Source organism: Centruroides vittatus, unplaced genomic scaffold, assembly GCF_030686945.1.
Source record: "Centruroides vittatus isolate TY-2023 unplaced genomic scaffold, ASM3068694v2 contig_883, whole genome shotgun sequence".
NCBI lineage: Eukaryota > Metazoa > Arthropoda > Arachnida > Scorpiones > Buthidae > Centruroides > Centruroides vittatus.
Genome location: NW_027122575.1, coordinates 930,897 through 943,616, shown reverse-complemented (window position 1 = coordinate 943,616; position 12,720 = coordinate 930,897). Strand labels below are relative to the sequence as shown.

At 29.5% G+C, this 12,720-nt stretch overlaps 1 protein-coding gene across 2 annotated transcripts in view; it reads right to left on the bottom strand.

The window, feature by feature from the left end:
* Positions 1-12,720, bottom strand: part of LOC136983558 (tectonin beta-propeller repeat-containing protein 2) — a 78,936-nt gene that overhangs the window by 49,164 nt on the left and 17,052 nt on the right. For both annotated transcript variants that reach the window (XM_067280336.1, XM_067280337.1), the window contains 2 exons: positions 8,664-8,827; positions 5,162-5,589 (listed from right to left, as the gene is read on the bottom strand). In XM_067280336.1, coding sequence (XP_067136437.1) covers positions 5,162-5,589; positions 8,664-8,827 — 592 coding nt within the window. The remainder of the gene's footprint in view (positions 1-5,161; positions 5,590-8,663; positions 8,828-12,720) is intronic.

The following is a 12,720-nucleotide window of genomic DNA, read 5'->3' as shown; positions in this document are numbered from 1 at the left end:
AAAAAAAGCTCAAAATTTACGCTGATTCATATGATTGTGGCATTTCATTTATTTGTATATAATACAATTATTTATGAACATGAACCAATCAGCAAAAGGTGGAATTCCTCGTAGCACTGTACTTCCCTTAAATCTATGTTTGTTTTGTGCAATTTTAGAACATCATGGATCCAATAGGAAATATCAACTTTGCTTGGTAAGAATTAATTAATAAATGCATGAACGGAGCGTGGAAGAAGTTATGGCTGTATCATTAGGTTGACCAAACTGTCAACCTAATCGATACAGCAGGACTAGGAGATGTAGAAGAGCAAGGTATTGAGTTGCTATGGATATTGTGAAAGTCAAACTTTACAGTTTGACTTTCACAATGACATTTTCATTACTGATAAATGATCAGTAAATCAGTGTATTAACTATTTTCACTCCAAAGTACAGTAGACAGCAATGGCAAAAAGAGAAAGCTACAGAATTTGTTGATAGCAGAAAAGATATCTGTCATAAAGATTGGAAGAAAGCTAAAAGAAAAATCAGAAATATCAAAAGAATTTGGCATTCCATTGTGTATTCTTTCTACATACTTCAGAAACAGTAAGAGGATTTTGGAAAGCATCAATGAACAACAGAATCAGACAGAACAGAAAATAAAGTGTAAATGTATGTATCTAGATCCATCATGGCCAAGCATGGCTCTTTTAGACCATTACTGCATCTCCCACATAATTTAATATATATGTAACTTATATAAAATAGAGAATGCAGCTCTCATATTTTTGATAGGTGATATATTGCTACCATTGTGACAAGGTTTGGCCATTGTTGGATCTAGATGCTGAAAAGTGCATGCTGAGTGTACAGACAAAAATATTCCTTAATTTAAAATTTATTTTGTATACTAGTACTTTCTATATATTAACAGGACTTATTATACTGGAAATTATGGATGCAGATATTTAGTCTTACAGATCAAAAATAATGTTCTTTATTTAGTTCACCTGTTTAGTTCACCTGTATTTAGTTCTTTATTTAGTTTCAGGTGAACTAAATAAAGAACATTATTTTTGATCTGTAAGACTAAATATCTGCATCCATATTTTCCAGCATAATAAGTCCTGTTAATATATAGAAAGTACTAGTATACAAAATAAATTTTAAATTAAGTTAAAACAGGACACAAAGGCATAATAATTAAAAATATTCCTGTTGATGGAAATCTTACAGAAAAAGATTAATAATTCAAACAACAATTGAGACATCAAATTCAATGCAAAAAGCAGTGAATGAATAAATGTAAGAAGCATGGAATAGTTTTCAGTAAAATCTATGGTAAAAGTGCAGAAGTACAAGAGGAGGAATGTGCAAAACAGTTGAAAATTTTACCAGAAACTATACAAAACTATTGCCTGGATAACATTTTCAATGCAGACAAAATGGGCTTACTTTTAAAATGTCTGCCAGAAAAAACAATGATGATCAAAAGTGATTCATGTCAGAAAGATAAAAAAGTAAAGAACAAGTAACTTCCTTTGGGAGCAAACATGACAGATAATGAAAAACTGCCATTGTTATTAATTGAAAAATTGTTCAAGTGTCAATGTTTTCAAAATGCCAAGATATACTATATCTGCCAAGATGCTAAAATGCCAAGATATCTATACTGTATGCAGCAAATAAGAAGTAATGAAAGAAGTCAGAACTTTTTCTAACTGGCTGTTGAGGTTAAGAGACTCACATGATTGCCAAAAACAGAAAAATTATTCTTTTTATCAACAACTGATATGCACATAGCCCCTACCAGTGGCCAAGCGGTTCTGTTGCTAAACACTGGGAGTTCAGTCGCAGGTTCGCACCACGCTCAGACAGGCTGGCCATGTGGAGTTTTCCGGGTTTTCTCTACATTTGTAACACCTGAATAGGGACCAGTTTTTCCCTTACAAGACCTCCCAGAAAGTATTTCCCCTGACATAACATCGCACACCAGAGAAGGCAACGGGAAACCACTCTGGTTGTAACTTCCCCCAGGATACACCTTGGCACCTTACTAACCACTTATTAACCTGTGCCAGGTGCTTTCCGACATCAGGATTTCTGATATGGCATGCAGAGAGAGAGAGAGAAATATGCACATTCAATGATTCCCACTCTGAAAGCTATTAATATAACAGTTCAATTTTTACTACCAAAGACAATTTTAGATTGCAATCTTTAGAAAATCAGGAAATCATTCAAAAGTTTAAATTATGATACAAATGCTTATCAAAGACTTTGTATGTTATTGAAGATGAATCACAAGTTTGGAGTGAATCTGCTAGATGCAACAACAAAGCTTGGAATTAAGTTCTGCAAAGTACCATTGCAAATTGCTTTACAAAAGCAAGTTTCATTCAAAAATTTGTTAATACTTTGAATAAATTAAATTTTCTGTCAGAATCCATCAACTGTATCAAAGAAGACTCTCATAACAGTGAAAGTGTCATTCAATAATTTTGTTAATATTGACAATAATCTAGCTATCTGCAGACACTTATTTGAAGATGACATTCTGAAGTAAAGAACCAAGTTCAAAAAACAAGTGATGAAAATGAGGAAGAAATAAATTCTGTCAATAACAAATATCTTACTTCCCCTACATGTAGGAAAGCCAGAAAGCTTTCAAGCCTTTAACACACTTTCTAGAAACTATATTATTCAAAAAACAAAATGCTTTTGAGACAGTCATCTTCAATTTACTCCTTGAAACACAGTATAAACCACTAAGTGTAAGAAATACAAATGTTAATCAATTAGATTTTATTTCTAGCTATTTCTTCTCTTTTTCTATTCTTCTTTGAAATCAATGACATTATTTTGACCTGGCTTAACAATTTCTTCCTATTACATTCATGTCAGATTAAAATTTGCAATTTTTTCTTTTCACATTTTTCACCATTGATAGGTATACTTCAGGGTTCTATTCTTAGCAACTTACTGTTCATAGTCTATATAAAAAGACACTAGTATTATTTCTTCATTCATAAATGCATATGCTGATGATATTAAATTTGCCAATACCAAATTTGTCAATTTGCCAATGTCATCATATGTTACAAAGTGATATTAATAAACTTAATATCTTACTTAAGAAGTTAAATTTACAAATAAACTCTAGCAAGACTAAAATAATGATGTATAGCCTGGTGAGAGCACCAACTTGTAATACCATTTTTACTAGTAATCAAAGACTGGAAATCATTAATAGAGTCCAGAACCTAAGTGTTAAATTTGATTCAAAACTCTCATTCAAACAACATATAGGAAATTTAATCAAACAAGTCTCAATTCATAGGAGAATGGTACGGCAAAATTTTACAATAACTTCTAGTAAACACATACTCAGAATATTATTTTTCACCAATATACAGTCTATAATAGACTACGCCTTACCTATTTTTGGGCTTGTCCCTTCATCTACCATAAACAAACTTTATTCAGAATTGGCTAAAATTTATATTTTGCTTATTAACAGTTATTTTGCTACATAACAGTCTAATGCCATAACCAAATTATATCACATAATATTTGAAAAAATAATCACATAAATAACCTTTGCTTTATTCTAGCAGTACATTACAAACGACAAATGTTTTTGAACAGCTGGACTGCCCTGCTTTAGGTCAGTTATATATGTGTTCCATTTAGAATTCTCATTTTATAGTATAACTGACCTGAATATATATACATGTATAACTGACCTGAAGCAGGGACAGTCAAGCTGTTCAAAAACATTTGTCGTTTGTAATGTACTGCTAGAATAAAGCAAAGGTTATCTATGTGATTATTATTTGTATTTTTTTGAATTTTCTTTCCTTTTTAATACATAATATTTGTTTACTATAAACCAATTTATCAGTGTGAAGAGGAAATACTGCAGATTCTCAAAGGCAATGCAATAATTCTGGCTTCTGCTATATACCTGTGAGGTCCCAAAAACAGATTGACATTAAACATTTATATTAGAAAATTGTTAAAACAAAACTAGAAAAAAACAAACTTCCATTATTAAAAACCAACCAACGATTGGATTAGTTGTGCTAGTCATATGAAACCACAACGAGAAAAAAAATGCTATTGATGTAAAACAGAACACAATAATTGTAAATGATTAATAATTGTAAACAAGCGTCCTCCAGTAGTGATGGATCTTAGACAAGGTGCTCATATACAAATAATGAAAACATAGAAATGTTGAAAAGAGGAAAGGTTGATGACAAAAAGGAACATCGCGTCGGGTCATTAAAATTTATAAAACGTCATGGACTAGACAACAATGGGGAAAATATGAGCGTGAGGTCCAAAGTTCCATCAACACTTTCCATCCAGAGTTAACGGATGGTGTCAAGTAGATTCTTCAAAGCGGATCTTTCTTGTGACTCAAACAGGGGTTGTTTTTCACTTAGGAACAGATGAGGGACCAATCAGGGAGTGAGAAAGAAGGACATAGAACCAATCAGATAGAAAAAGGGGAGAAAACGGAGATTGAGGAGGCCAATTTTGAAGGACACCACAGAGAACTTTTCAAGAGGCTTCAAGAGAGACAAGAGGTGTACGCCAAGGTGTCCATCGTAAAGTCCACCAACGCCAACCGACGAGCCGCTTCACCTGCCACTGCCCCGGGGCCTAATTTCAAGCAACGATAGGAAACACTATCAACACTAAAACATCCGAACATTCAAACTGTGTAAAGAACTGTGCATAGTGTGAGTTGTTTTGTGTTTAAATAAACGAGTTTTTTGTGAGACACTTGTCATCCTTGTCTCCTCCCCCACACCCACACGCGAACGACTCTAGACCATCCTGTTGTGAGATTAACGATTCCCCCTAGAAGTCGGCGAACTTATATACCTGCTATATACCTTCTCCTGAATTGAATATTGGTATTGGTTATATAGATAAAAAATACAATAGTTTTATAAATCCTATATGAAGAAGCAAAATTCCAAATTCTGAAGTGTGATGCAATAATTCTGAAAATTAAATTAAATCTTACAAAATTAATTCTTAGAATAAATTAACAGTAAAAATTAACAGTTCAATGAACATTCTAGTAAAGATTATAATTAGCAACAATTATTAATAGTTTGTTACTATTAAAAAGTAGTTTTAAAAAGATAATTTTTAATACCTATATTAACTTCAACATTTTCTGGATAGTTTGCTATTCTAATTAAATTTCTGTCCCTTAGAAGAAGAAATATTTCATCTTTACAAGTAGTTAAATCTATAATATTGTCAAAATTCCAACAGCAACCAATAATTTTTTTTTCAATAGGATCGATAATAATCAATGATGTTTCATTCCAAGAAATCAAATATCGATCGCAATATAATTTTAGTAGACCTAGTTGCACATTGTTTGGTGGTAAAGTAGGTTGAGATTTCTGTACTTGTATAAAAGGTACATTTTTCTTCATTAGTTCCTTAAGAATAACTGTTTCAATCACGTTTCCATCAAAGCCACATTTCCACAAATGAAGATTAGGTCGAGCAGAATATATAACATAATCATAACTTAAACATGTTGGAAAAAATGTGATTCCATATTTTCCCAAGCTAGAAAAATAAATAAAATAAATTTTAATAATTTTTATATAATCATTTTTATTAATAAATTACCTCTTTAATATGAATTTAACAGATGACATGAAATATATTTTTGAAAAACATAGAAAACTAATTAATTAAAAACAAACTAATATAAAAATTATAAAAGACAAAAAGAAATAAATTAGGAATAATTCATATATTATTCCCAAACACTAAAAATTTTTCATTCTATTTTTCATATATCAAATAATACCACAAAACTATTAAGATCATTATCATTATCACAATATTTTTTTGAAACATTATTTGAAGTCAATGTATGTACAGTACATATTTATTTACTTAACTGGAATATTTTCAAATTTTATTAGAAATTCCCCAGTCAAGAATGACAGAATACTTTTTATGAGAAAGTAGAGATTGAAGAATTGAGAAGAGTAAAGATTTCAAGAAATTCAAGGGTTGTTAATATTTCTGCAAATTTAGTAGTTTATACTATCTGTTGTATCATAAAAAGCAACAAAACAAAATTTCAACTAAAGTGGATAAAAAAAATAGGAGTTATAGAAAATTCACTTACACACACACACACAGATTTAGGCCTTTAAAATAATATTAAAATCTTTCTTAATAAAATTACTTTATACACTACATTGAGTAAACACACTGTTGTTTTTTAAAATATTTCCTTGCTGTCTTCCTTTAGTAACAGACACCTTAATATTGTTTGATAATTGACATTGTGATGCTGTTTCTGCAGCCCTTGATAAAGCTATTTCTTAATTCCATGTTGATAAAACAAAGATAAATTGTATATATGTTAGTTAGATGAGCAATAACACTTTCTAAATGTTATTGCTTATTAGATTCTATTATCCAATTGAAAGTAACAATGTCACGTAGTCACTATGAAAAGATTTTTAAAAGTTTGTTGTGAAGTGACATGATGAGGCTATCTTTTTTTAAATTTTAAATTTAATGAAGTATGTTTAAAATACCATTTGCCAAAATATTTTAAAATGCAATTTAAGGGAAATTCCCTCGTCAAGCATGAACATCACAGCACGTTGTCACAGATGTCACTGCATTGTAAGTGCAATTACTGATCCAAAATCAATAAAACATTTATTCTGTAGCTAATATTTTTGCAAAAAAAGTAGCATATACTTTCCATGAGAACATAAAAAGAATATAACCAAAATTTCATCTGGATTGGACAAAAATTGCCAGAGTTATAAGGAATTCAAACAGAGAACGGCTTTTATATTAGTAATAGTTCTTTATATTTCTATCACCTCACCTGGAATTGATTTTATTAGAACAGAATATTTAAAGTGTTTTTTAGAAAATTTTCTTCTTACAACATTGAAAGTTTTTAACTCTATTAAAAGCAATTCTACTTTCATGGCAAAATGGATTAAATCTTCAATTATTCCAATAAATAAAAAAGGCAATGTGTATGACCCCAAAAATTGGTATTAATATTAAATATAGAATATTGGTATTAACATTAAAAGCAATAGTTTCTTTTTGGATTAGACTATCGAAACTACATGATAACAGTTATGTTAAAGTAGCATATAACAAACTGTATAAATTATTTTTAATGATGAATAATTATATATATATAACTGGACATTGGTACTGAAAAATCTGTTAGATCGACATGGTTTCTCATTTCTATGGTTGTACCAAGATCCTCATTTGATCAAAAGTTATCAAACAATTATAAGTGTATTGCAAACAGAACATACAAGAAGATTGGTCTTTGTTGGAAAAGAACAAGCATTTTAATTATATTGTATTTTTAAAACAACTTATATGTGTGAGGATTATTTGTCTATGGACATAAATTATCATGTAAAGCAATTAATTCTACAGCTGAGATGTAGTCAAAATTATATTATGATGTATAACACTATATTAATAATAGGCCCTGAGAGAATTTACAGTAACTGTAGTTTGCAAATGTATGAAACTTGGAAACGTGTTCCTTCACTGCATCAAATTTGAAACAAATAGGAAAAAGAATTTGACAAGATTTAAATCCTGGAAAAGATATAATTAATTTATCGTGTTTTTCTAAAAATGATTATTTTAGTGTATTTTATTTTGCATTATCCTGTACTAAGCTATTTAATTAATTTGTTAAATTTCATTAATTTCAGATTTACATAATATGAAAAAAAAAGATTATTATTGTGTTTTATTATGTAGAACTAAGCTATTATATTGATTTGTTAAATTGTACTAACTTCAGTTTTTATGTAATACTATAACCCCATTGTAATGAACTAAGGTTCATACAATAAAGAATTGAATTGAATTGAATATTTTTATCAAAACTATCAGATGTCTGATAGAAATCTACATTCAAAAATTTCACATATGTGCAGAAACAGGAAGAACAGGTTCAAGAGTTTGCAGTCAGACTACAGACTCTAGCTAGCACAATGACAACTGAGCATACAGAAAAATCTGAACAAAAACACATGCATATAAACTGGTGTCAGCAGAAACAGCTAGATGAGAAGCTTTGTGTTCAGTTTTTACATGGTCTAAATGAGTGAATAAAACAAAATGTGATGTAACCTGACCCAAAAACATTTTCACAGGCATTCAAAATAGGTATCAGAAGAAGAAGAAATAATTGAACAGTTAGTTGGTAAAATGCAAAATTCTGTCACCAGTACAGAGGAAGTGTCTGAGGATTACTTGACAAGATCAGAACATACCCATTCTTCTAAGGAATCTGCACTCAATGCTAAAATAAATCAAATCTCTTAACAATTAGAAGTAATGAAAAGAAAATTAGAAAGGCAGTTCAGAACACAATCATCGTCTATGAGAATGAACAAATTCACTAGAGAGGCACCTATGCAGAAACAGCAGTCACCTTCACAATCCTTAAAAACAAATAACAGTTTAAATATTGTCTAAAGTTTTCAGAAATTGCAGCACTAATCTTTTAATTTTTCTGTGAATTATTCACAGTTGCCAGCTTTTAGAAATCAAAACTCTCTACTTGAAAATCATCCTATGCAAAGTTCCTAATAATAATAATAATAGATACTTTATACCTTTTACGATTTTGCTTTCCAATTTGTTGAATTTCATTATTTGAAGCTGGATTAAAAAATAAGCATCGTTCAGTGGTTCCTATTAAAAGCCTGCAGTAGGAATATGCAAGTTGAATTACTGAATAATTCTCTTCAATTAGCAAATATGATGATGATATATCAACCTATAAAATATTTTATTTCTTATAAAATGATATTTATAATATTGTAGTATTACAATATTACAGTATAAATCTGAAATTTTCCCACTAATAATCTAATCAAAGAAATCAATAATTTAATAATTAAAAACTAGTGTCTTATGAATAAAAAATATAATGATGCACAACATATAAAATAAATTTAAATATAACTTGTTCAAAACTGTTTATTCCAGAAACAAGAAAGATACTCTATTTTACACAATAGTTATGCCTTACTTCATCATTATATTTATCCCAGTTACTGATACAGTTTTAATGTCATTTCATAAAAAAGATTCTGACAGAGAAGAAAATCAATTATGCATCATATTTTGAAATAGTTTTTACTTTACTTTATTATACAGATTAATAAAATATGTTAAAATTAATTAGCTAACACAAACCATTGTTTTAATTATATTTTTAAATTTAAAGTGTTCTATTGAAATCAAATTTAAAAATAGAATACATAGTAAGTTTCAACTTGTACTGTATTTTTGCAGAATGACTGGCATGCCAGTCTATCTGGGAACCAAGAAATCAAATATTTACATATGGTAAAAGCTAGCATGCTTGTATGGTTTATCCTGGGGGAATGCCAACATGCCAGTTTAAGTGAGGTTATAGATTCCTCTCTAAAGAGTGCATTAATTAAAAAATCGACTGAGTTATGTCACATAAAAACAAAAGTGTTTTTATTCATTTTAGCAAAACTGTCAGTATTACATCAAAAACTACAATTATATGTTTAATTTTTTCATTTTGTCTAATTTTTAATGATGTAAAATACTCTTGTAATTCCAAAAGTGCTTTTTTATGTGTATTTTATTGTTATTTGGTTCAAAAATGCAAAAATAAACATTAAATTTAAGAAATTTGTTTTAAATTATCTCAGCTTACATCAATTAACATCAGCTTTCTGTGAAATTTGAAAGGAAGGTTTATTTTTAAGGTTAGGGTAACTAGTCAGTGTAGCCCACACTGACTAACTACTACTACTAATAATAATGTCAACAAGTCATTAATTGTTTTATTGTCTTGTAAATGAAAACTCTTCTTCCTGATTTTAAGTCAGTCAACTTACAATGTTATTATTTTATTGTATTCGGAAGAATGTTTTCTTTAACATTTAATTAACAACTAGTTTTGTTTGATCTGATTAATTTTATATTTTAGTTGCAGCATGCCAGTAACCCCAGGTTTTCAGCATGCCAATCATTCTGCAAAAATATGGTAATAATTTAAATCAAAAAACTATGCAAGAATGCAAGAATAAATATAACATCATTCTTGAATTCAGTATATTTCATTCCAAAATATATTAAGATTCATTCATTAGTGAACATTTTAACTAAATATAGGGTTCTGTAATTAAAGTATCCACAAGTTTCCAGAGAAGGTTCATGTATTTTTCCATACTGCAGACCCACTATCATGCTGCCATTAATTAAGGTACTGCAAAACTATAGAATTGACAATATAATTGATTTTGAAATGACTAATACAAATTCATTTATAACACCCACTTTATTAGTAAAATGTAAGGGTTATTATATTTTAAAATCATAAAGAAAGTACTGATTTTGAAATGTTTTTACACAAGTTTAAATTTTCTCTAATGTAAAGAAAAAATGTGCTAAATACATAGTGAGAAAATATCTTTTAAAATTAATTAAAATTTAAAGAAAAATTATGAAAACTTAAATCCTATTTTTTCCTAGATAATAGAAAGGTTGTGGCCAACATTTTCAATGCAAAAAATGTACCTCAGATGTTCAGCGCCGCCTTCCTGTAAGTCTAGAAGTTTGATAATGGCATTTGGAATGTCAAGCATGATTCCACTGACTTTCCAAGCAGCATTGTCAAACTTCTAGACTTACAGGAAGGCAGCGCTGAATGTCAGACATTCAGACAGCCATTGAAAACATTGGCTGCAACCTCTCTAATAATTGGCAAAATTCACTTCTAAAATTTTATTTCTAAATTCACTGTTATTGTCTATCAGGAAATATTTATATTGCCATTTAATTTATAAAGTAGTCCAAAATATTCACGGAATATCATAGAATTGCAAATGCAATTCTTTGCAAAATTTTCAGATTTTTGCATAGTTTCTACAAACTTGTATTTTCTAATTTATTTTAATATGGACAGTCATTTTCACCAATTACTACTATAAAACTGTGGAATAATGACATAAGAGAATGGTCACTTTTGGAATATGCAGCTTTATACTATTGAATACTTAATTATTATGCCTTTTTGTCCTTTCTAACTCTATTTAAAATTTATTTTGTATACTAGTACATTCTATATATTAACAGGACTTATTATACTGGAAAATTATGGATGCAGATATTTAGTCTTACAGATCAGAAATAATGTTCTTTATTTAGTTCACCTGTGTATGTGTGTAGTGTAAAGTGTATGTGTTCAGGTGAACTAAATAAAGAACATTATTTCTGATCTGTAAGACTAAATATCTGCATCCATAATTTTCCAGTATAATAAGTCCTGTTAATATATAGAATGTACTAGTATACAAAATAAATTTTAAATATTGAATACTTAATTTAATACTTAAAAATAAAACCTATGATTACCAAGAAATGCTTAATTACAGGGGTCTTGACTATTATACAGTGAAACCTCCATTAATAGACACTCCCAAATAGCAGACACCTCTATTTAATAGACACTTTTACAATCCCCAGACCCTTCAAATAAAACATCTATCATATTTGTGAGAGGACCAAGAGGGAGAAGATTTCAAAACAACAAACTAATGACATATGAGATATATCATTATTGTCTCCATGCCGTCTGGACTGCCGAGCAGTAACAGTCAACATCATGTGGGAGCGGTTGAGTCAGAGATCAATGCCTCATTTACAAACAACACAACCTGTTTATTAGACAATTTAATGTACAAAAAGTTCATAGTCACAACAGGTTTAAGTCCTTGTATACTTTGGCACATAGTTTTCAAAGAAAAGGAAAATCTGGTTTCCATTTGCTGACCAGATGTTGCATTCTAATTCTAGTTGTCAAACAGGAAACAATGTCCAATGAATGCAGATTGGAATGTCCAAAGTTTCTCTCGACAAAGGTCTATAACTTTTGGAGGATACATCATTAAAGGACGAAGATAGAACCTTGTGGGAAGCACCCCAACAAGGGATGCCACAGTAAAGAATGAAGCGTCCTTGTAGCCTGGGCTTAAATATCTTTTCGTCTTGCAAATCATCACTTTATTGGTTATTAATCCCGTTTCTTGGTCCCGGATTGGTCTTTCTCTGTTATCAGGTGAAATTGGACCAGATCAGTTCCCAAAGAAGACGATTGTTTATTAATACAATTCGACACTGTCTTTCATTTGGTGTTGAACGAACCTTGTACCTTAACTAACATTCCCCTTTTTGTTCATCTTGTCTTATAAATAATTTAATTTACTAATTTTTCTCCTTTTTTCACATGGTTTTAATATTAAAATAATTTTATTTTTTCCCTTTTCCTTTATAATTTAAATCCCTTAATTTTAATTAATTAATCTAATTAATTAATTAAATTAATTAAGATTCATTTTTTGTTTCAATTTTTGGTTAAAAGAATGTTTTTCATCCCAGCCCAGGGCCTCACATATTTACTTCTAAATAACAGATGCTGCATCCACAACCAACCTTACAAAAATGTAATGTACTGCCTTCAATATTCTGAAACAATTAATCACATACAAAATATTTTAAAATGAAAACAAAGAATCGGTTCAAATACTCTTTCAAACGACAAATTTTGACTGTAGATGTTGAATAAAGATTGACTGAAAATAGTAATAGGGAAAAAGAGCAGGTTGTAAAAAACTAAACAATATTCTT